The sequence below is a fragment of the Gorilla gorilla genome, chromosome 4 (genome assembly GCF_029281585.2).
Source record: "Gorilla gorilla gorilla isolate KB3781 chromosome 4, NHGRI_mGorGor1-v2.1_pri, whole genome shotgun sequence".
NCBI classification, from domain to species: Eukaryota; Metazoa; Chordata; class Mammalia; order Primates; family Hominidae; genus Gorilla; species Gorilla gorilla.
Genome location: NC_073228.2, coordinates 99052188 through 99078831, shown reverse-complemented (window position 1 = coordinate 99078831; position 26644 = coordinate 99052188). Strand labels below are relative to the sequence as shown.

Sequence of the window (26644 nt, the reverse complement as noted above, 5' to 3'; positions counted from 1 at the left end):
ATGATATATATATATATATATATATATATATATATATATATATATATATATCACATTTTAGCCCAGTAGTCTGTTGATTCTATGTCTTTGCTATTGTGAAAAGTGCTGTGATAAACATTTGAGTCAGGTATCTTTTTGATAAAATGATTTCTTTTCCTTTGGGTAGATGTCCACTAGCGGGATTGCTGGAATAGACTGTTTTTAACTGCCAGGACAAGGTTACACGATTAAGATCAGAAGATGAAATAATAATAATAAGTATTATTTATCACTTCAATATATAATAAAAAATTCATAAGAAAACACTTAACTCTTATTTCTGCATAGATAATTTTCATTTAACTTTTCTTCCTTTAAATACTTTCTGTTGTTTCAAAAGAGTGGTTCTCTTGCTTCCAAACCAAGGCATGATTAACATGGATCAATCTGTATCTATTTAACAGGGACGAGTGATCCATATGTGAAGTTTAAAATCGGAGGAAAAGAAGTTTTTAGAAGTAAGATAATACACAAGAACCTCAACCCTGTGTGGGAAGAAAAAGCTTGCATTCTGGTTGATCATCTTAGGGAGCCATTGTATATAAAGGTGAGCCATTTATTTGTTTTTTCCTGATAGAAACTGATGTGGAAATCCCTATTTACTGGGTTTTATCGTGTTTCTTTGTCTGATGAGAATTTTCACCAGAGATGTGTTCTGCTCTTCGCCACTCTAATCTGTTGATAATATGATAGAAGTGAGATAGAGGGAAGGAGGAGCTAGCAGGGGCATTCTTCTCCAGGACAGTTCTCTTGCCAGTCATTTAGAAGGATTATGAAGTGTATCCCTTGTGCTTGGTATTGCCAACTGATTTAGTGCACTTTGGGAGCATATGAAAACAAGTTTCCATATAAGTTAACAGAAAGGAGAACTTACACAGAACCCAGTCTTTCTGTTTAAAAATTGTATTAGTTAAGATCTGCCATTTCTGGCTGCAAGCAAAATGCTTTACTTGGAGCATGAGAAGGGTGAAGGTGATGGGGGAGAAAAATTCCTATCTCTATTAGATTACCAAAAATGGGGGGCTGGGGGTGGGGAGTCTTTCCTCTCATTTGATGTAATTAAAAGAAAGAGAAGAACTTAAGGAGTTACAACCTAGTTCCTATTCTGAGCCCTATTCCTTGTTTTATTTTCATGCCCAGCTTTTCTTTAATTTACATCTCTAGGTACTTATATTCTTTTTTGCTCCTAGGCTCTGACTGTTCATTCAGTGACCAGACCTTTTTCTACTTTTACCACAACAGCACACATCCCACCCTTTTCCCTAAGTTGTTACTACTGGCACATGAGCCAGAAATCTCATCTTTCAGCAATCACTAGGCATACTTCTTCCCCTCATATCATCATTGTATTACCTCTAGTTGTTTCTTTCCTCCACAGAAAGGAACAAGAAATAATCAAGTTGTTACTGAAATTATAAGAGTAGTTTATAAGAAGGTTGAAAAGAGAATCTCATAAGTATACATAAGTATACAGTTAATTTTCTATAAGTCATTATGGGGCAAATAGACACACACTTGCATAATAAATTGTCTCCATTGGACACTGGCTAAAGAAAATCAATTCAATAGCTTTTTTTTTTTTTTTTTTTTTTTTTGCGACAAAGTCTCATTCTGTCACCCAGGCTGGAGTGCAGTGGCACGATCTCGGCTCACTGCAACGTTCATCTCTTGGTTTCAAGCCATTCCCTTGCCTCAGCCTCCTCAGTAGCTGGGATTACAGGTACCCACCACCATGCCTAGTTATTTTTTGTATTTTTAGTAGAGACAGCATTTCACCATGCTGGCCAGGCTGGTCTTGAACTCCCGGCCTCAAGTGATCTGCGCTCCTCGGCCTCCCAAAGTGCTGGGATTATAGGCATGAGCCACCGTGCCCAGCCTTAAATGGCGTTTCTGAACTGTCTTTAACTACATAATATGGGATGGCACAATAATGTTAATATGAGAGTGTGCGTAGCTAACCCTTCTCCCACAAAAGGGAAGACCTTTGTGGTCAGAGATGTTTCTTCCCTGCTCCTCACTTCTAGAGAGAAAGAAATATCCACATGAGAAAAAAAGGAATTATCTTTGTAATAAAAAGCTGAGATAGGCAATGAAAAAGGAATAAAGAAAAGACAAGTGGGCTGTGAAGGAAGTATTATTTCTGGGGTGGAGAGGTGGGAGATCAGGAGACATGAGTTAGAGCAATGGCAGGTATGAAGAAAATGGTCAGGAAAGAAAGCAGGTATTAATAAGGACAGCAACAGGCTGTTTGGATCTCATTAATGTTGCTGAAGTGAAAAATCATGAGAAGAAAGAAGTTTATTTTTAATTACTTCTACTTAGTGGGATATTACTCCATGAAAGAACAATGTGACTGTCCTGTGTTTGAAAGGTTTACATATGAATATCCTCAAATTATATTAGATATTGGTCAGGTGCTTTTCTTATTCTTTTGTGCTCAAGAATAAGTATTCATCTATGTAGAAATCCAAATGCCAAAATGCATTTTTCAAAAGGAATGTCTTACCAGGCTCAAAAAGAAATAAAAAACTGAAGTACACAAAAAAAGAATGGTGGTGTTCTGACTTGTAAGTGGGAGCTACATAATGTGCACACATGGACATAGACAGTGGAATGATAAACACTGGACAGTTGGAAGGATGAGGGGGTAGCAAGGGGCTAGATGATGAAAAATTCCTTAATGGGTGCAATGTATGTTATTCAGATGATGGATACCCTGAAAGTCCTGACTTGACTGCTATGCACAATCTACACATGTAACACAACTGTACTTGTACCCCATAAATTTACACAAAATCTTTTTTTTTTTTTTTTTTTTTTTTGAGACAGAGTCTGGCTCTGTCGCCCAGGCTGGAGTGCAGTGGCACGATCTCGGCTCACTGCAAGCTCCGCCTCCTGAGTTCACGCCTTTCTCCTGCCTCTGAGTAGCTGGGACTGCAGGTGCCCACCACCTTGCCCGGCTAATCTTTTGTATTTTTTAGTAGATAAGGAGTTTCACCTTGTTAGCTGGGATGGTCTCGATCTCCTGATTTCGTGATCTGCCCTCCTCGGCCTCCCAAAGTGCTGGGATTACAGGCACGAGCCACCACGCCTGGCCAAAATTTTTTAAATTGTGGCAGAAATGGTCTTGACTTGAGAGCAAGAATATACATGTATGTATGTATATGTATAAATATACAGTATAGGTGTGTATATGTATGTATCTATACATATACTGTATATATATATAGTCTGCGTATATACAGTACACATACATATACTATAAATGTACATATACTGTAAATGAAGACAGCAACACTGTATGCAGGCCAGAAGGCTTGGTTAATCACACACTATGAGTAAAGAAACTAAGAAAGCAAGCCCAAAGGTTGTTGGGTTTTTTAAAAATCACTTTGAACTTTCAATATATAAGATTATGTAGCCACAATTTAACTTCTACCATACAGAAGAGGATACACAGTTAATTTCAAATATTTTTATACTTTACTTACATTTTTTACATTGTCACTTTTTACATTTCTATATGAGAAAGACAATTAAGTTAAATAGAAATCATACAAGTCTCTGAGATACTAGTACACATATAAAATGATGTCACTTTATTATATACAATACTTTATAATATTTTAAAAGTATTAAATATACTTTCTAAATGCTTTCCTATTTTTTTCAGTTGATTTTCATTTTCTGTAAAATGCCTAGGGCTTTTTTTTGAAAGAAAATCTCTAACTTTTTGCTTTATTTTTTCCATTATTTGTGTTCCATTTTTTGCCTCATCTTGGGGGAAGAATCAAATAAGGTACCTTGGTGGAAATAATATTTGAAGTTATTAGAATTTCATTAAAATTGCATCATTTTTATTGTCTCTATGCAGGCCTGTGTGTTTGAGTGACTCAGTTCTGATATGATGCCCACATCCTCCACAACAGATTATTAATCTTGCCCAAAATATTTCTGAGGGACTAATCAATTCTGTAGTGACTGAGAGTATGAAAATGCATCTGTGAACTACATAGTTAGAACACACTAAGTATACGACCCTCCTATCTATAATTAGAGGCAAAAGAAGTCCATCAGTACCCTGTAATCTGATTTCTATCAGTGTAAAAATTACCAAGGAAAAAAAATTCAGTTCTGAGCCAAGGTTATGAAAGTGCATTCAAGTTGAAGTGCTTGTACTATTTCTAGTAAAAACATTTTATTTTTTAAAAAAATCTTGGAACTGTCATTTAAAAAACTACACAAAATAAAAATATTCTTTGCAATTGGTTGGAATTTATGTAACTTTTAATTTTAATGAAAAGAGCATATTCTGTGCAGGTGAGAACAAGGCTTGGAGAATTAGCTATAAAATCTATATATAAGGTAAGAATAGAAACTGGGAGTTAAAATGCAGTGCTTTTAGTTGAGACAGGAGCCACTTTAGTCTGCCCTGTATTCAGAGCGATGCTCCAGCACACACCTTAGATAATAGGATAAATTTGACACCCATTTCAGTTGAATTCAAATTCTCCATTGTTACTTCACTGACACTATTATCCCAGGTTCACAGTGAATGCCAGAATTACAGTAGAAGAGATAAAAGTAACATAAAGGGGAATATATTTATATAAATTGTTATTTGTTTGGCCTAATCATGAGTTGGAGATTGGAGTATTAATTGGGAGCACTATTCTGAAAAATAGAACCATTTTGATAGATTAGAAAAATAATTGTATGGGACCACATGACTGTTTCTAAGATGGTCATTTTAACAAATTGGACATTTCCTTAAATAATTCATTTCTATCCAAGCTTAAGAGTTAAAGTTGAAAATGTTACTTTAAGCTCTGTTTAAGTTAGGGACCACATTACTGTCCTGTCCAAAATTATTTCTCGGTAGCTTATAAGGACACTTAAAAAATGTCACATACAATGACATACAATGATTCTCATCCCTGGTTGTACACGAGAGTTATTCATAAAGGTTTAAAGAATCTAGAGGTCCAAGTTTCACTTGCTAAGACTCTGATTCAGGACCTCTGAAGTAGAGTCCAAGCTTCTGTATTTTTAAAACAACTCAATAGGTTATTCTGAGGCACAAGTAGGGAGCCACTTTTCTGGACATTTAAATGGAAACAAATGAGTAGTTGGAATGGAAATAACGTTTCCAGCCATAAACCATAGAGCACCCAAACCAAGGTATTCATAGTAAGATGTTTGTATTATCTCAGATGTTTTGTTTCACAGGATTCAAAAACACTTCCTAAATGCATGAATCAAGAATTTCCACTATTTTGGACCAAAACAAAATCAGCAATGAAACAAAACAAACAAAAAAGCATGACTATACTTGCTTTTGGATTGTGGGCAAAGAATATGGGAAGTTATTGAGTCTCGGGAAAATGAAATCCGCAATCACATCTTCATCATAGTAATGGTTACTACCATGGACTGAGAAGAGTGCTAAATGCCAGACGAATATCATCTCATGTAACCCTCACCATAGCCCTACAAATAACTGTTTTCGTCTCTTTTGTGTGGGTACATGAGACTCAGAGATTAAGGGTTAGTTTATGTCCACCTAGCAGTTAAGTAAGATAGCTTCTGGTTTCCACTAAAGATGGCTAATTGCTAAGGTCATAGTTAGGTTTTGTTTTCGTTTATTTGTTTTACAATGTCACTTCTATGACTTTTTGGCTTTAACTATTCTTTTACAATGTGATGGTTATTCTGAAACTGCCTTAGTATAAAAATGAGTCTTGGACACTGTTGCTAAGTAGGATCTTATATCTTAGATCACATTATATGATCTCATGAGATGGGTTAGGCCTTTAAAGAAGCTCTAATATGGTTTCAAATATTATTAGTGGCTCATGCCTATAATCCCAGCACTTTGGGGGGCTGAGGTGAGAGGATTGCTTGAACTCAGGAGGTTCAAGACCATCCCAAGAACCTAGGGAGACCCTGTCTCTACAAAAAAAAAAAAAAAATTTTAAAGCCAGACATGGTGGCATGCACCTGTGGTCCCAGCTCTAGGGAGGGTGAGCCTGGAGTATCCCTTAAACCCAGTAGTTTAAGGTGTAGTGCAAACCATGATCATGTCACTGCACTCCAGCCTGGGTGACAGAGTGAGACCCTGGACCCTGTCTCTCTCTCTCTCTCTCTCTCTCTCTCTCTCTCTCTCTCTCTCTCTCTCTATATATATATATATATATATATATATATATATATATTTAGTAAACTAACACTAAAATATTTTTAGATTATTTTGAAATTGGATATACTATCATATATTCTGTGGGAAATAGAAAAATGAGATATTATAAGTATATAATTACTAATTCAATCATAGAAATTACCATGTAAGGAATGCAATAGAAAATTCTAAGGAGCGATGTCATATTACTGAATGAGTGCCAATTAGATACTCCCTGTCATAATTCAGAGCATAATTAGGCACAGACAGTGAACTGCAATAGGAAAGGGTAGACATGGAAGGGCCAAATTATCCCTACATCCATTGTCCATTTCCCCAATACTGGGGCTGGGAAAAATCCTATGGGGATATTAACCATATTGCTTGGTGTCAAGGTAGAACCCAAGGACTGGGCAAGATCAGAGTATGGTATCACAGGGAGGAGATAGAGCTATTTTCAGTTTGTAGACAGAGACCAGGCAAGCAAAATGCCTAGGCAACAAAAGCAGATTCCAGAGATGCTGGAAATAGGGGAATAGATCAGAAATAAAGTTCAAAACAAAGTGAAGACAGAGGTTGAAGAAATAAACGAGGCTGTTCCATCTAGCCCAGGTACAAGTTTCCTAGGATACAGACATTCTACTCAGCCAGACAACTACATAATAGAGGCAAGAAGAAAACAATATTCAGAGTGAATAACATAAGAAAGAGATGTTTCTCCATGCAATCAGTCAGCACTGGGGGAGAAGGATGCCGAACATGGATTTAAGGGAATGTCCACGTGGGCAGTCAAAGCAAGACCTGAGTGAGATCCCAAAACTAACACATAGGCCAGCATCAGGGACGTCAGTTTATAAGGTGCAGAACCTTTGGCAAGGGTAACTTGATGCTGAGACAAAGCCTTGAATTAGAAATCCTGAAAGTCTCTCTGATTCATATCAGGAGTTTTCCTAAAGCCAAGACCAGGACTGAGCTACAGGTGGGTGTCAACTAGCTTTAGCTCTAGAGAGGCAAGTATCGTGGCACCTGGAGCCATCATAAGAACCCTAGTTTGGATTCTCTGTTAGGGATATTAATTGAGGATTTTCCAAACATGTATCTCTTTTTACCTTTTCTATGGGCTCCCAGTTTTTCTCTTTGAAGATCCATATGGTTCCATGGACACTGACTTCACCATTGCCTTTAAAAATAAAGGCAACCTATGCTAGCCATTAAGCCACTTCCATATCTTTGGCCAATAAATAGGCATGTGATATGAGCTGGCCCGTCTGGAACGGATTCAGTACTTTGCTGGGAATGTTGGGACAAAGCAGCTCACGCTTCCCCACTAGACTTGAGTAAAGAAGCATGCCACTCTGGACGTCCTGGCAGGCCATTAGCATCCTGGGGCAGCTATTGAGGCAGTAATGATGAGGAAGCTCTGATAGAGAACTGGAGAGGCAGAAATGGGATTAGGCCGTATCATTTACCTTTGATACAGTTAACTACTTCCTCCATCTTAACATTGTTTCTTCAGTTTGTTTTCAGAATACCACTCTCCTGGTTTTCCTGCTCCCTCAGTAGCTGTTCCTTCTCAGTCTCCTCTCTGGATCCTTCTCCCAGACTTTAAAATATGATGGTAGGCCCCATGGCCTAAGCCTGAACTAATGTTCCAGCACTCTTCTCTTGCTTACTACTTTCAGCCTCACTGGCCCCTGGCCAGTTTCCTCAGTGCCTCTCCACTTCCTCTTCCCCCCTTGCAGAAGACACTTTCCTCATCATGGATTGCACTTTCCTATTCCCTCATTATGAAACACACTTTTCCCATCATGGGGAAATACCTCCCACTCTCATTGTCCTTTCTGAACATCATGTATAAATAGTAGTTCCCATCACTCCAGTACTCTGAAATATTTTTCTCCTTAACATTTATCACTGCTACTTGGCATATGTATTTCTTTATTGTCTGTCTCTCCCCACCCCATATGTAAGCTCCAAGAAATCAAAGACTTTGACTGTTTTGATCACTGCTGTATTTCAAATGCCTAGAACAGTACTTGGAACATTGTGGGTGCTCACCAAATATTTTTCAAATAAATGAATTAATAAATGCATGATTCATTTGAACTGCCAAATTAAAACTTCCCAGAAGCCATAATTACCTATAGACATTTCTTCAGTCATTTGAGCTAGAAATTGAAGCCAGTTGAGTTGAATTTTGTGTTAAAAACAAAAACAAAAGCATTTTAAGTGATACACTTCCCAATGGATTTTTAGTAAACAGTAAGGTGAATTTGTTGTTTAAAATTAAATATTTCTTGTTCTAAAGTCACTTGAGAATGCAGAAGGTGTTACCAAGTCCCAAGCAACTTCTATCTGTTACCTAATGTTTCCAACTAGTGGTGTGAAGGACCCATGAAAGCAAGGATCTCATCTAAATCATTCATGTTTTAATTCTCAGTGCTTCTCTTAGAGTGGGTGCCTAAGACATATTTGTGAAATTTAAACACACTCTGTTTATGACACTCAATACAACAAGATTTGAATCTCGTGTCTTCCTAGCCCTAGGATTTGGGGGGAAAATAACGTGTTTTTTTCAGCTTTGGATTCATTATCTGAAAAATAGAAACAACAATGCCTTGTTAACCAGGTTGTGCCTAGTAAATATTGAATAAACATTAATAAGCATGAACTGTGCTTGTTGTTAGTGCAGTGGGAGTACCTTTTCCTATTTTATCTCTCTCCTATGCTCTGTATTTCTAAAGCTCACTTAGAGCAATGCTCCCTCTGACAAATTGTGTGTAGAGCTTGGAACCAAACAGCATAGCTAATAATTTCATTAATGCATGGATTCTAGTGTTTCCTTTTCTTCCCATGTTTATGCCTTTGCAGATTAATAGGAATTGAGAGTTAAAGTAGACATCTAGCATTAGGATAATAGGAAAGACTCTCACTAGGAGAGTGAAAAGACGTTGGATGTTGAATCGCCCAGTTGGGCTGTCTGCACTAATAAATTCACTGGATTCACAGCTCTCAACCTCATGTGTGTGGGTGAACCTCAGGTGATCTCACTGATTATATGCCACCTATTTTCTCCCCCAAGATTTTAAGCCTAAGGATGATATGATTAGATGAGATTCCATAAGAGAAATTTCTCCAATGTTTTGGTGTAAATTGTATATTGTGAAATACACTGCTGCAGCCACTTGCAAATACAGAGATGTCAGTTGCATAAGATGTGCAGTACATGCATGTGCTATACCACTGAGCAGATGACTAAAGCTCAGAAGTGTAATTGATCAAGGAGAATATTTATTGCAGGAGTGCTGAGCTTTCTACAATAAATGCATTCTTGAAAGGTTGTATGTAAATCAAATGACTGCAAATTGAATAATTTAAAAGGCATTAAGGGAGCTTATTACTTAAATAAATCCCCATGTGACTCTTCAAATCTAAGAATACTTTTGTAATGCAAAGTATTTATCTTTTTATTTAAGTATCAATTTTTTACATATTAAATTTTCTTAAATTGAAGTACACCTGTAATAGAGAAAAAAATAAAAAGAAAAAAAAAGAGCAACTGATTCAGGAATGCTCTGCTTTGAGCTTTTTAACTGTTGTGCCAAGAATTGAGCATAGGAGTGCTGGGCTGTTGATTCAGCTTCATGGATTCTCACATCCTGGAGCAACTGAAGGCCCAGGTCATCCATTCAAGAGCAGATTTATCTGGTTATGCTCAATTACTCCAGTGTTCAATACGAATGTTTTCTACCTGAAAAGGTCAGGAAGTGACAGCTCTAAATTTCATCTGGTAGCGTTTTTTTTTTTTTTTCATCGTAAACAGTTTCCCTGATCTTACTTACTTACTTCCTTACTTTCTCTTCATTCTCTCTTCTTTTCCTTAAAACACTTATCAGAATTTGTAACCACATATCACCTATGTGCTTCCTTGTTTAACGTCTGTCTCCCTCACTAAACTGTAAGCGTTGAGAATGGCATTTTTGCTTACTACTGTTTACTCAGTTCCTAGCATATTGCCTGGCACATAATAAGTACTTAGTCAATATTGGCTGAGGGAATGAATGAGTGACAAAATTAATAGATGGATGGAAGTTAGCCAGTTCCCATTTACTTAGCATCCTTTGGAAATGGCCCTAACTGATCTAGCTCTGAACTATCCCTCCAGCATCCTTCCATTCTCTGTCTCTCTCCATTTGCTTCAACCCCACTGGTTTCTTGCTGATCACAACTGATGTGTGAAACACCTCAGTCCCTCTCCTGGGCTTGCCGTTTCCTTCAGCTGGAGGGCTCTTGCTCTTGCTAGCATAGCGTACTCCTTCCCATTATTTGGGTGTCTACACAAATATCCTTCCTCAGAGAGGAGTTCCTGGTCTCGTCATCTAAAATAGCAGCTCCCCACACACCTCTTAGACGTTTATTTGCTCCATAGCACTTATAACTGAACTGTATTTAGGTATTTATAGGCCATCCCAGACCCTCCATGTACAATCCAACAAGTCAGAGACATTGTCTTACTTACCATAGAGTGAATAAGAACCACGCAAAACACAGAGAAGATACCGGATAGAGTATTGATAAAAGGAAGAAATGCATTATCTCTTTCTTTTCTTTTCATTTTAGTTTTTATGTTGTTAGGTATATTAGTATTGTCCCCTAGTAATTGTTTGTGACAATAAAACTTTATTTTAACTTAACCTTAGTATAACTTTATAAAGTACATTAATCATAGTATCTTTTTACTTATTTGTATGTTTAAAGTGGCATTGTCCTATATCACAAAATGTATCTTTAATGGCCTAAAAAATACGAAGATATTGGAATCATATCCTCATCAATCATAGCCCAATATGAAAGACATACTTGTTGAATTCTATGCTTTTTCCCACATTTTTGAAGATTTACTATATTTTATTTGATTATGTTACATCTATCTTAAAGTTCTGTTTGATATAATCCATCAGTAATATTAAGTAAAAAATAAAATGTAATTTTCTTTAAGTGTTTTGTGAGACTCTAATATTCCAAAGTACAAAAACAATTATTTTAAAATACAAATATTAGTATGCTTTTGGTGACATAGACAACCAACATTTTATGACCAAGACATTATCACATAAAGCTTATATTGGAGATATTTATAACAAGGCTTTTTCTCTTTGGCGTCTCAGGTATTTGACTATGATTTTGGACTACAGGATGACTTTATGGGCTCAGCCTTTCTGGATCTGACACAATTGGAGTTAAACAGGTAACTTTTGAACTGCTGTAATATCACCACCCCTTGTCATGCAGTGGGCTTGTGTAACAGAAAATGTCAGCTGATCTGGGGTATAGTTCTGTCATTTATGGTGGTGAGCCTTCATGCTAGTCAGCCTTTCTCAAATCCATCTTCCTCACTTACCCAGTGGAAATAATAGCATCTTCCCTGACTACCTCATTCAACAGCTTTTCAACCGAAAACTTCTTGGATACCTACTTGCTCTGTTCCCTAGTACTGTGCTAAGCACCAGGAATCGAGAGATAAAAGAGACATTCCTTCCTTTCACATTGCCCATATGGTTTTAATGGGGCATAAAAAAAGATTATGCACGTTAGTCATAATTATTAAGAATTGGCCTACTATATATAAAATACAGTGTGTACACTTTGCTTCAGAAACAGCAACTCTCTTGTCACTCGAGCCATGGTAGAATCTGATTTTGCCATTGCCGGATTACCAAGGAATGCTCCTAAGGTGGAGGCAGGTTGGTTGTATTTGCTCAGTTACATTACTTATCATTGCTTCCCTAGTTGCAAAGTTACTATTGTTACTAATATTAATCATTCCTTACACCTAATAATGGGCTTATATTTTTCAAAGTGAATTTCAGCATAGGAACTAAGAATTGATTTGTATTATAGAATTAAAAAATACCATTAGAAAAGATCATGCATGCTGAAATAGGTTGCAAAGGGAACTGTGAAACCTTCTTTGATGGTTTTAAGGAGAAGGAATTCCTGGCTGTTTTGGATGATCATGTTACATCATGCCCCAGGGATGATGGAAAACAGGAAAGCAGAGTAATGAGCCAGATCACTACTTTCTATTTCTGTAAATGTAGATGACTAGAGAAATATAAAGTGTAGAACTCACTCATGCATTACAATCAACTTAGTTTGAGCACAATGGCTTATTGGTCTTCCAATAGTCATTGTTGCCTCAGACTGGACAAAAGAGCAGCCTTTCCTGTACTTTTTCTGTAAGTCCTTCATTCCAGCCTATAACCTAGCACAGGCTCACACCTCCCTGCCGCTGTAGGAAGTGCCCTAAGTGGTGTTGCATGGAGTCTATTATCATGAAAACTGAGCTCAATCTGGAATAGACTGTACTGTTCTTCTGTAAACCTCACAGGTACTTTCTCTTAGACCTCTGCATAAGGATATGCAAGTGACTAGACTTAATCCCAAAGCGTAAATTTATCTTGTTTCCTATGAAAGATAAATCATCGGTGAAAAATAATTTTAAATGGTGACAATTTGGAATAATTTCAAAAATTAAAAGATTATTTATACATGAGCATTTGGTGTGTATTTTGCCACATAACATATTTTATGTATTTTATTAGCAATTCCCTCTCCTCAAAACCACATAAACATCTAATTACTACTTTTTAAAATAACCTATTTGTGTATGCTGTTTTATTCTAAATATAAATCAATAGTCTCTGGGTATAGAAAAAGTGATAATAATTGTAGCCATATAAATATTTATGTTATTATACTGTGTAATACATTGAGGTACCTCTGAAAGAATAATACATCATAAGGCAGTTGTAAATGTTCTTATGTCTTTATCATGTAATCATTAAAAAATGTAATGAAGTTTTTTCTATTAATTTTTGTATGTAATCATTACATGAAAATGAAGTAAATCAGACTGTAACCCTATATGTGTATTTAGTATATATGTGTGTGTATGTATATGTGTATATATATATATACATGTATATGTGTGTATATATATATACATATATCTATATATATTTGCATGTGTGTGTATGTGTATACACACACACACACTTGTGTATATGTATGGCGCTACTCTCTGTGGGTTTAGAGAGCATAGAAAGGAGACTGATAGGCTTCTTAATAGGGTTGTAGTCTTGACCTTTTCAACCACTTTCTGGAACCTTCATGGGTTTAGAAAGCAGAAATTCATCTGGTGTATTCAGATCTACTCGCAGTTTATTGGATAACTTAATACACTGATAATATTTTAATAACAAAAATTGTCCCAAGAAAGTAAAGGAAGACAAAATTACTTTTTATCTTAAAATAATAAAGCATTAATAAAAATATATTTGGCTTATTCATTTAATGACTGTTCAAAATCTAAATATTTTCTATCACAGGCCCACAGATGTGACCCTTACTCTGAAAGATCCTCATTATCCTGACCATGATCTTGGAATCATTTTGCTCTCAGTCATCCTTACCCCTAAAGAAGGAGAGTCCAGGGATGTGGTAAGTTCCCCCACAGCCTAGTAGGAGCTCTTTCTTGCTCTTTCTTGTTTGAAAGTTGTGAGCCTTTCTCTGGACCCAGAGATAATAATAAAGAGAAGCTGCCTATGAAAATATGCCCTGTTCTTTGTTTCTGTGAGTATCCTAGGTATTGCTCATTCATGCTTATTGTATCTTTTCAACTCTAATTTCCTATTACATCCTCCAGATCAGAACCTCTTGTTGTAAATAAGAAATAGATTTGAATTTTTATTTTATTTCTCAATTTCACACATGCTATATTATAGGCAAATATTAGTATTCATTTGGGAAATACATTTATTGATGAATTGAATACTTGGAATTCCACATTACAATATCCAGACCCTGCTGTTTTGACTGTATTGTCAGGTGTACCATAACAGAGAAAATGAGGTGAAATTATAACAGAGTTTCTGCTTTCTGGTATTTGTTTAGTGAATGATAAGTGAATACTTTTCATCTTCTTGATGGGCTTCCATGTTGATATTACCCATTTTTCAGCACTAGCTGTCTGTACGTCCTTGCACACCATGCTGCTATGAGAAACTGACAAGGGACACAGAGGACCTAATTACTCCCCCACAGCTGAAGTGACATTAAAAAATATCAGTCTTGACCCACATCAGTATGCTTGCTAGTGTACTTTCTGTCACAACTTGCCAGAGATTATTTATTGGACTCAATGTGCTTCCATGTGCCTGGGAACTACTCTAACTAGCTCTGATTAAAACACATTTTAGTAGTAGACATAATTTTTTTAGGCAAGTCCAAATACTCTATTTCAGCAATGTATGTATTGCTGTCCTAAAATAATGCATGATTAAAGTTGGTTATAGATTGTCTGCTGGAAAGGTATTGTTGGCATTTTCCCCTAGACTGTAGGTAAAAATAGTGAATTACAACTTCAAATTTGGAAATACTTTAAACTCATTGAAAAATTCACCCTTTCAAGAAGTATTTCTCTCCATCCTTTTTAGAAATTTAATGATGAACACATACATTTACATATAATATTTGCTAAATTGGGTTAAGTATCCATACTTTATTCACTGAGGAAGAAATTTTTCTTTTTAAATAAGAATTGCCAGATAATAATACCTAGTGTGGGAACTTAGCTTGGTAAAATTATGTATGTATGTGTGCACATGCACCCTTGTGCAGAGGGGTGAGTGAGAAACAATTTTTACAAAAAAGTATCTAGAAATGAAAGCCCATCATCTTAGAAGTCACTACTTCAGAAGACATTATTTCACTCAGCACAAGCCAGGAAGTATAACCTAGCTGGCTAATCCATACATAGGAATCAATTATGAATGTGCATTTTGTGTTTTATTTAAATGATTCTAGTGTTCTCCAAGAACCTACTTTAAGCCAGCTCCTGTGCCAGACACTTAGGATACAATAGAACTTAGACCCAGTGGAGAACCCAGGAATCAATTAGTCACTGATGGAAACAACTGTTTTAAATGTTGTGAAAAAGAGGTACATATTGCTGAAAGAGCAAATATAGGAAAATTTTTACTAGCCAGGGGTTAAGGATTCTCTAAGGAAGCCAAATAAGACCTGAGATATGAAGTGTAAAATAGGCCTTAATAAAGCAAAAACAAGAGAGGAGGTGTTTAAAGCAGAGGAGACAACACACACAAAGGCCATGTGACAAGAGGAACCATGTTGCATTTCAAGAATTGAAAAACTACTGGAGTTTAGAGAAGGTGGAAGCAAAGACAGTGTGGGTGATCAGAGTGCATAACAACACTGGGGTGGAAGGACAATGTCCAGACTGTGTAGAACTCATTGACCATGTTAAGGTTTGGGTCTTTCCCCAAAACACTGTGGGGAGCCATTGAAAGATCTGTAAATCGAAAGCAGTAGAATCATATTTGCCTTTTGAAAATACCTCTGTGGCTGCATTGTAGAAAACATATTGAAGGGGTAAGAATGGATACCTGGAGACCAATTAGGAGGCCATGGCAAAAATCCAGGTGAAAGATGATGGAGGTTTGGATTAGAACTGTCAGAGGTAGAGACGGAGGGAAATTGGTAGGTTTACCTATAGGAGGTAAAAATCAACAAGACTTGGTGATAGAATATTCTTATGCTGGGGTTCTTTGTTATTTTAACGAAGGACAGCACTTCATAAATCAAGATACCTAAGTGCCTGAGATCCTGTGTATTCCCAGACCATCTAAACTTGCAATATTCCTGGAGATTGGGATGATATAGCAGCGATTGTGGTGATTTGGGTGATTTGATAATGTATAGTCAGCTGAACTTTTACATTAAAGGGATGTTTATTAAATACTCTAAAATCAAACTGAGGGTTTGAGGGAGCAAGTTAATATCAGGAGACCTTACGATGAAGCTGCTGAGTTGTTCTAAATTACACAGAAATATGACAGCACAGGCAAAATAGTTTCCAACATTATTTTTTCTTCAACAATCCTTGCAAAAATCCTTCAATCTCCATGGTTGCTTAAACTTATTTTTAAAATGTAAAAATTATCTAAAAGTATTACAGTGCCTGGGAGCTGATCATTAGTAAGTTATCAAACACAAATAAAGAAGAAAGTAGGTGGGTTACATGAAAGCAGTTATACATCAAAAATACGGTTTTCTTCATCTTCTTTTCCTCCTTTTCCTTTCTCTTCATCGTATCTCTTCAGCCACATTCACCCTTAACACAAAAAGTTCCTCCTGAAATCCTCATGCTATTTTCTTGGCTCAAATCCCTTTGACTACCCCAAATTTTTTGGAAGAAATCCTTCCAAAGGTATTTTTCATCTCAAAAAGTTTTTTTGCATTCATTACCTTACTTCATGCCCTCTTCTTTCAAAGTTCCAGAGAGCACTGCATTCACTTTGCTGCATTAAGAGGGAAATAGCATCTTCTCTCCTCCTATCCTGTTATTGACTCTCTTATGGCTTCTTTCTTCATCAGAGAAGCAAGTGGCTCAACCAGGGCTTAGAAAAGGCACAGTCATCAAGTCTGTTCAGAGCCAGCCTCTGGCTGGTGAACATCCTTGTACTTCCTGTCCTGATCTCACTCACCCCTAAGGAGGCAGAGAGAAGGGTAACTAGTGTGGCTATCTTGGCTCATCCTCGTGGGTACAATCAATAGCTGAGGCATGGGCTTGGTTGTAGAGAAACAAGTGGGGCCAGAGGAGAGGGGAGAAAGGAGGGAGGGGTGAAAGATTCCCCCATTGGAAATTCTGCTGGGATTCAGTATCCTAGCTATTCTGATGTCCTAGATTTGAATCTGGGTTTCTAAACATATGTTCTACATTATGAAAATGCCCAAAAACACACATAAATTGGCTTTTCTTCTGTGTTTGTCCTACATTGCAGTTCTCTAACTATTTTATTAAGCTCTCTAGAACTGGTTCTTATATTTACCAACACTGGTTATTAGGTTTTGAAACTCTAAATAAGAACCATTTGTAGGCATCTGTATAAAACAAAATACTTATTGATCATCTACTAAGCATTATACCAGGCTGTATAACTTCCTCATTCTTCTTCTAAGTGTTCAGTGACTTGTGGCTATTTCTCTAATTAAATTGAAACTCCTGGTGAGAAACTTTAAGCCTCTCCAACAAGCAATGTATGTTCCCTCACTGTAACTTCTGTCCCAGCCATACAAACTCCTTCTCAGTTCACCTTCTCTCAAGTCCAGGCTTTCTTCAGTGTTACTTGTGTACCTAAAATATGCCTATAGTTCAGTTCACCTCCATCCTACATCCTATCACTGATACAAGGGGAAATATATATATATAATACATAAAGTCTTCCTTATGATGACTTCAAAAGACCAAGGGAGGGTGTACGGTTTTTTTCTTACCTCAATATTCAAATCCCTGAGGTTGTCACAAACAATATCAAATCATGATTAAATAATGATTTAATTTTCTTTTGTAAGTTCTTAAAATTAGTATATTAATGATAATCTGCTTGAAATCAAGCCTTATTGCTCTTCCCATGGAATTCGAATGATGACAATAAATTATAAACCCATCACTGTATTTTCTTCATTCTGTAACATGTCAAGTATCAGCTTAATAAATTCTCTGGGCTACATTTGAAGTTTCTTGGTTAAAAATCAGAGATCCAATGTATCTTAAAGTTAAATTTTTAGATATCTAAAAAACATAACATACTGCATCTGTAAAAATGGCATGCTTAACTTTCACAAATTATTCAGAAACAAATTTTATTTAGAGAAATTTAAGCTAAAAATGCAGCAAACCAGAAATCAGTTACTGAATGCTTCACAATCCCCAGAAAATGAGAATTATGTAAGAAAGGAAAAAAGGCAAATTTTACATTGACCCTCACGGAGCAAAATTACAGGAGTTCTGTTCTCTTTGATTACTAACTCAGAAATAATTTATTTCAAGCTTTTAGCACTGAAGATGTTAGTTCAAAAACCACATGTTTATTCTTATGCCTGTGCTGATAAAACTTTGCTAAATATTTTATATGTATTAAAAATGGAGAATGAAAGAGATGTGTTTCAAGAGCCTTTTACAGATAAATCCTAACAATCAAATAGGAAATAGAACATTAATGTGAATAAAATGCTCTGGCAAGGTAGGAAGAAATGAATAACTGGAAGTAGAGAGTCCTTAGCATTACAAAGTGGTAAGATTGCTAAAACAGTCATCTTGTGAGTTTTTTAGGCACTGTTAATAGTAACAATACGTTCCATGAATTATGCAGTTGGGATGATTTCTCCTTGTGTGGATTGCCAGTTCTAGAAATCAGTAAAAGTGAAGAATGAGTTGAAAAACCTATCAGCCTACTGAATCTACTAAAGCCTCTAAAATATTCAATGTCTAATTGCAGCAATTTGTATTTCATAGGTGCCATATCAAAATCTTCTCCATTGAGGTCATGATTGAGTCTTTAAAAAAAAATTTCCAGATGTGAAGAGAGAGAGAGAGAGAGAGAGAGATACATTTTAAGTTTCCAGCATTGTGTGTACAAGAAACCAAAACCTCCATGGGGGGCATGCTGATGAGTTGCATGGCACAATTGTCATTTCTGTTTTGATTGCATGTCCTATTTTTGAACCTGTAAAAGAGTGTAGTGCATATATGTGTGTCCTATATATGGCAATTTGTCTGATAGTGTGTTTGAGTTCTTTCTGGCTCTTTTTCTAGCAGAGTTCAATCCACAGCTTTCTTCATTGGAGAATTTGTGAAATAAAAGTGAGTTAATTTGTGTTACACACTCTCTTAAATAATCTAGACCTACAAATTGCTTGCCTAAGGCTAAAAAATAGAAAATTCAAAGAAACATATGAATGATCTTAGTTGGCCTTTGATGAGTAAAAAAAAAAAAATTCTTTATCTTGGATTAGTTTTGATATTCTTCAGAATTATTACACAGCCAACATTTGAAGAAATATCTACCTACAAAAAGTTGGTATATGTATGCTTTACAAGATGTGTGCTACTATTGTATCTAATTCTGTGATTTCTTTATATGTACAGTAGTTATATAATTGCCTTAAAAAGTCACTTCAACAAAAGATAAAAATTAAAAAATGGATTGAGATCGTGGAGTCTTTTAAAAACAATTACTTCTGCAGCTCTATCACAAGCCATATTTTTATGCTACTTCATTCCTTTTACTGGCTTCAAGGAAGTTGAGCTGCTAATGAAGAATTTGAATTGTACTATAATGATATCAGGTAATAATCCTTTCAAAAATTAATTCATATGTTTCTCAGCTGAAGTTAAGATCATAGAGCAAAAAAATAAATCATATTTTTCTATAATTTGCTTCATCTTCTATCTTTCCCAATCCCCAATCTTTCTTCTCTAACATGTCTCACAGATAGCAAAGAAAACATTATTAATAGTATATCTATTAAATTTTCTTTTTAATTTTTCTACTGTTTTCAGTTTTATTGAATCGACCTTAACTCAACTACCTAAAAGAAAAAGGGACTTGGAAGTGAGATACTTAAACCCATTGCTTTGCTAGTAGATTTGGCTCAAGAGGCAGAAATGTTATAAAATCTAGGGTCATTTTGAGAGTTACTGGATATAGTAATAGAACTTTAGATACTGAATTAGGAAAATAGTGAATGGGTTCTCATAACTGCTAAATCTTTCCTATTTATACTTAGGGTAATCACTGACTTTTTATTGTATCAGTTTCTCAATCTGAAAAATAAAACCATGCAGCCTGCTTATAAAGCTGATTTTGAGAGACAGGACAAATACTGGTCCTATGTTTTGTTTACTATAGAAGGTTAATTGTATGTGGTCCTTGTGAGTTAGGGGATGTGACTTTGTGGAATCCTTGTAATATTGGGTAGTGTTGCCATGAGATTTCACTCTTTCTAATGTTCTAAGGCCCTTTTACATAGCATAACATTTCTTATATAATGGAATTTTATATTATAAAATTCTTAGATGCTAGATAATCATGATAAGTGACCATGAATTGCAGATTGTACTTTTTATGTATCTTAATAGTTCTTGATTGATTTGACTCAAAATATTGTCTCTAGGATATACCATTCTTTGTCCATTGAAACTCTGCTTGGTGAGAAAGTTGAGCATTTATTATCCAACTCTTATGGGGCAGTTTTTGTAAATATGATATACCACTTAAGTATTTGGTTTCCAGTTGCCTTTTGGTAATGATGAAGGAAGTGGTGGTGGTAGTGATGATGATGATGATACTGATGATAATAAATCATTTAACATCAAAAGTAAAGATTTAGTACGTGTCCCCCTAGATGGCCACCTCTATAACCCAATGCTGGGATTTGTTGCTTCAAAATGAACTGGACATTTAGTACTTTGAAAACATAAAGTATTTCTATAATAGTATTTGATAACAGTGCTTTGCAGTTTTCTGACTTAAAAAAAAAAAGTAGGGGTGATGAGGAGTCATTGTAACCTTAGGAAATCTATTATTCTTTTATGTTTTGGTCAACATTTAACAGTCTGTTAAAGAGGAACATATAATTATCTTTGAAAACATAAAAGAGGAACATATAATTATCTTTGAAAATGTTATGCTAGTCTTAGTTTTTACCCTAGAATGCCTAAATTCATTCTTGTGGTTTAGGTTAAAGGTTGCCCTCATCTTATATTAAAAATCTTTTCATTTTTGTGTTATTCTAATCCATGAGTAGTTTCTGACATGGTTCTTTTTTATGGTGAATCCTCCTGAAAGAGATACAGTTCTTAAAGTACATTTCCCTGATACACAAATATGGCACAAGCACTTTAAGCTATATTCCTTGCCCTGAATATTTCCTATTCTCCACTTCATCTGCCTTAAACATAATAGTAAAGCAAAGAGAGGGGAAAGAGGTTAATCAGGAAGGTTAATACTTCAGTGTTCATTGAGAAATTTTTTAAAGTGAAGAGAGAAAACAAAAAAAATTCGTTGGGCTTTTATGATTTAGTTTATTCAAGAGATTAGTGATCTTGGGGATGCATTACAAAGCTCTAGAACCTTAATTAAAACTTTTGGCCATACATATTTCTTAGTATGACACAAGCTAACTAGTTTAAAGGATATGCTTTCACTAAACATTTAGCAGGAAAATGCACTAGTAGCCATCACAGTATGCAGCATTTGTTTTTTAATTGAAAGCATTTGTAGGCCCTGATGTAGTTAAAGATTAACTGGAAGCAGAGACAATTCTACGATGCCATCAAAGCAAAAGATTTTGAATGTGTTTGAAGAGAAAAATTATTATATACCTGTTCAAGTCATGTACACCCTCAACCTCCACCACCAAAAGGAGCCATTGGAAATTATGAGTCTCAATGTGTTTTTTTCAGTCAATAAAGGCATCCCGATACTGTTCCTTTTTTTTTTTTTTTTTTTTTACAAAGGAATAAATCAAATGAACTCTCACCAGAAAGACTGCTGGAATGTTAAAGTTGTTTCTCTAGTTGTGTGTGCGTGGCAAACAAGTTTTGTGTTGTATAATTGCTGCAGGAACTGTTCGCTGTTTCAAGGGCTAATAAATGTTTCCGCTAAAAAACAACTGGCTGCCCTATTCTGTTCTTGAGTGAAAAGATAATGAAAATGCTTTATTTTATTTACAGACAATGCTAATGAGGAAGAGTTGGAAAAGATCAAGTAAGGTAATTCTTAGCTTGTGATCTTTCAGCTTTTCTTGTTGAGAAGAACTATCATCTGCTTTCCCAGATCTCTCTCATCTCTTCAAAGTATGCTACCAGATTTCATACTATTCAATTGTTACTTTTCCCCATAAATTTAAGCCAACCATGTGATGTTTTTTAAATAGAAATCACACCGATCAATAGCTTCAAATCATCCTTTCACTATTCTCTGGTCACTTCTCAACATCATTCTCAGCATCTGGTCTCAACTATATATGCAACAGGGTCTAGAAAATTGCTCTGCGCCAGGAATAAAATGATGAGGCTAGGGGAGGGACAACTCCAGACAGAAGAAAGATTCGCACAATTTATTTTATTTTGGGGGGTCACAGAAAATTGAATATGAGGCTTTCTAAACTCAGAAATTCCTGTATCATTACATCTTTATAGTTTACAATGAGAACAATTTTTCCCCATTGTCTCTTCTCACTTTAAGAAATAAAGTGAGAGGAGTTTATGGTTCCTGTAACTTACTAAGCCCTGGCTCTTCTGCAACTTGTAAGATATGCAAAATATAAACTAAGTGTTTAATTTGTTCAGTGATGCTGCCACTGTTGGACACAGATCGATATCAAGATGAAACAATTTTTATATGAATATACCTTGAAATAAATCAAAACGATTTTACTTGTAAAAATCTTGTCTGCTCAAATTTCTACTTAGAGTCAGTATTCCTTTTTAATAATGACTAATTTTTTTAGACCCTGGAACATGACAATCTTTTTCCTTCCATTCTGATTGAATCATGCTTTTACCTAAGCTTTTCTTTAATTTTGTCATTTTTATTACTGTGAATTAATATATATCAAAATGTTTTTATATTTATGGTAATGACTTAACCTGTTTGAACAAGTGTCTCTTACTGTACATTTTCTCCTTAATTCCTATGGCATTAATGGCATTAATGACCACAGAATAATTTGGCTTACAAAAAAGTCAGGGCTCCCATTAAAAATCACCTTTATTATTTTAATAAAATGAAAAAGGCTTATTAAGGAAGGTTGCTGAATATTTCTAACCTAAGGTTCACTGTGATTTTTACTAATCAAAATAAAGTTTCAAGATGTTTTGAAGAAATATTTGCACTGTTCATATTTGTATTACTTTTTCCTTTACAGTTATACTTTAAAGTTATTGTTATATTAAAAGTGTATATATTTTTAAATTCATATAATTGGATATATTTGTGTAAAAAACATGACAACCCATCAATATGTAACAATATTCTTTCAGATCTATTTAACATGTAATGCTAGAGCAGGATATTATATAATACTTAGTATTAATTAATGGGACTAATCCATTCTATTGTATAAAAGGAAGAATAGAAATGAAGATTCTGCCAGGCACGGTGGCTCACGCCTGTAACCCCAGTACTTTGGGAGGTCGAGATGGGTGGATTACTTGAGGTTAGGAGTTCGAGACCAGCCTGGCCAACATGGTGAAACCCCATCTCTACTAAAAATACAAAAATTAGCCAGACGTAGTGGCACATGCCTGTAATCCCAGCTGCTACGGAGGCTGAGGCAGGAGAATCACTTAAACCCTGGAGGCGGAGGTTGCAGTGAGCAGAGATCATGCCGTTTCACTCCAGTCTGGGCAACAGAGTGAGACTCTGTCTCAAAAAAAAGATTCTTCTTTAAAAATTATATTAAATGTATATTTAAATGTAAATATAATTTTAAACATAAATTAAGTAAAAATATATAATATATTTTTGTTCCATATACAGAAAATTTAAAGTGAATAATAAACATCTATCCTCTACTGTTTTTATATCTAAAATTCTTGGAGTTTATATTTATTATTAGCAATCCATTTATATATTCGAACGGATGCATTTTTCAAGCTTCCAACTGAAGATACAGAATTCCTATGTCTAACAGCACTCGTTTGAGTACTTGGCAGATTATATTTAGTACAGTGTTAACATAAGCTTTTGGGTTTTAGCCTAAGGGATTTTCAACTTTGAAAAATTTAATGGGGATATTGAATACTAAGTGAAGTAAAATCAGTTAACTCATTTGATTTTTTTTTCTGTGAGAACATACTGAACACCTGCTAATTCATTCAGATTTTTTACTGTGCCCTAAAACATTTGCCATATTCATCCATATTAGCGTTACAAGAGCACATGTTAAATCCAAAATCGGGGGAAAGTTTGACATTTCAATTACTAGCTAGTCCACCTTCCTTCACACACTCTGCTACATTGAAACTGCTCCCTGAATCTTTTCCTCCGGTAAATTGTGCTTCCTGGGAAACTAAGGGGTAAGGGACTATACTGTGTAGCTTTATAGATTTTACTATGTTACTGTTTTATGAAAATGCATCATTTTCTAAATATTTCAATCTTCTTAAAAATTCTTGTCTGAGTACAGATTTTTCGTTTTTTATTTTTGGAAATAGGGTGTAATTTTATTTGCATTACATTTAAATATGGGTATTTCATATATGATATAACTATGTTCAAATTCAAAGGTAAATTTTTCATAAAAACACAGATCATTTTCTTCTTTGGAATCTTGATTTACAGAATGAGGTCTCCCGCATCTTCATGGCAGGGCTTTGGCATGCAGCCTGTCTTTGAGTGTCAATGGTGAATAGATAATCTAAGAAGTGTAAATTTTGTAGCAAAGACTTAAAGATAGCCAGTGTTGTTAGAAATTCTCTCCAGTATGGAGTTTTTCTTCCTTTACTTGGTTTCTTTCAGAAATAATGTAACTACAGAGGAAGAAAGGCTAAATCGACTCGGTTGTTGTTCTTTTAAATACGCCTGTCTCCCCGCTCTGCAATGTGAATCAGCTCATGGAATTTCCTGTTCCTTAAGCATCTACTCGTCATTTTCATCATCTTGACTTTCTATGATGAAATTTCTTTACCTGTTTTTGTAACCATACTTCTGCTAATAATAGGCTCTTTCAATGGAAATCTTATTACTTGTGGCACTCACATAATGTGGGGTTGTATTTAACTATTGAAATCAAAAGAAGAATCACCAGCTTGAGGACAGGGAGATCCTAATTGCTGTTCAGGACTAACTTATTTTTTCTTTTTGGAGGTGGGGGGCGGGTAATTGTATTACCACTTAGTAATACATAGGAAAAAATGCATCTAAACTTACCTCTGAAAAAGAAGAATGTATAAAATATGCATTATATTTGAATGGCATATAAACAAGTATATAGGTATAAATTCCATAATATTGCCTCTTCTAGGGACAGAACCATCCTTCAAAAGACTCATTCTGGTTTTCCACAAGCACACTTTCTATTACGCACATTTTGAATTCTGCCCCACACTTAGCTGTTATAGAATTATGTTATTTTAGGAAGAAAGGGGCTGATGTCTCCCTAAACTTGGGCAACAGAAGAATTATCCAGGTCAAAGAGTTACACTTATGTGACAAAATGTGTTTTAGCAGAGAAATGGTAGTGCTTTGGATTATTGCAATATTTTATTCTTTAGAAGAAGCTTATCACTGATAATTTATTCTAAGGTTAAATTATTCATCAAGAAAGTTTCATGAACTCAAAAGAGATGATTTATATGTATTTTGTGAATACATTTTGTGGGGCCAAGCCAAAAATGGAAAAATGTAATGAAATAATTGGCTCTATCAAACAATAAGCAGTTATGATTTTACATTACATCATGTGTGTGTGTGTGTGTGTGTGTGTGTGTGTGTGTGTGTGTGTGTGTGTGTGTGTTTTAACCTAGAATAATGAATTTACCAATGGGTAAAGGTGAGATAATAATAAACTTATGTGCTTTCAATAAATTACTTCAATTATATGAGAAATATTATCGTGATGATATAAAAACATACACATTGCAATTCACATTTTCGACAATAACAGTTTAGAATAGTTTTTCTTTCAGAAAAGTTCATCCTTTGAATAATATAATACAGACTACTGTGATGGTGTCTGATTATCATATCTTCTGTTACTTGACAGCTGATATCTTTTTTTAATAATACATCTTTTTATAAAGATTTTATTATAACCACTTAGCATAATTTTAATGAAGTATAAAACACTTTATTCATTGGTTGAATGAAGCAATTTTTAATAAGACTTTTGGCAAGGAGATCATTAATTTAAACTGGAGAACACTTTCAACTCCGTAAGTCTGCAGGGCGTAGTAGTTAAACCTGACACCTTGGATGACACATTAAAAATGCATCAGCAAAAACTCTAAGTGCTTTAATTTAACTAACGGTGGAGAAACAGATTAACACATCTTTAAGTATCTCACACAGTCAGCTAGACATGATGAAAAAAAGTCATTATTTAGCAACTATCAAGTTTTTTCCACAAAAAATTATATCCTGATAATAAATAGGCAATTTTTTTTAAAGCGGCAAAAATGAAAACTCTTGGTCATAGACTTTCTCAACTATGAGTGACCAAAATGGCTTTTCTTGGGTGCCATATTTCTAGTCATTATGCATATGTCTTTGAAAAAAAGTACATGCTCGGTGTTTTTGAAGTAAACATTAAATTATTTTAAAAGATTTTTACTTTGCCATTGTCTGTACTCCCAAATCTGTATTATTTGGAAATGTTATAAAATCAACCTAATAAGCAAGACTTCTGAGATTCCAAAATGCAACAATGAACAAATGGTAAATAGCAGTGAGTATTTCTATTATCAAAGAATATATTTTGACCCCACCTAACCAAAGTCCTGAAATTTGTAGAAAGTTTATTTAAAAGAGATATTATAATGTCAGTAGATATTTC

At 35.1% G+C, this 26644-nt stretch overlaps 1 protein-coding gene across 13 annotated transcripts in view; it reads left to right on the top strand.

Moving 5' to 3' along the window:
* The window catches only part of MCTP1 (multiple C2 and transmembrane domain containing 1), a 606796-nt gene that overhangs the window by 356064 nt on the left and 224088 nt on the right, over window positions 1-26644 (top strand). For 11 of the 13 annotated variants that reach the window (XM_031011414.3, XM_031011413.3, XM_055387144.2 and 8 more), the window contains exons 3-6: window positions 444-586; window positions 11386-11465; window positions 13609-13720; window positions 21819-21857. In XM_031011414.3, coding sequence (XP_030867274.2) covers window positions 444-586; window positions 11386-11465; window positions 13609-13720; window positions 21819-21857 — 374 coding nt within the window. The remainder of the gene's footprint in view (window positions 1-443; window positions 587-11385; window positions 11466-13608; window positions 13721-21818; window positions 21858-26644) is intronic. The other 2 variants (XM_031011415.3, XM_055387158.2) reach the window with 1 other exon arrangement.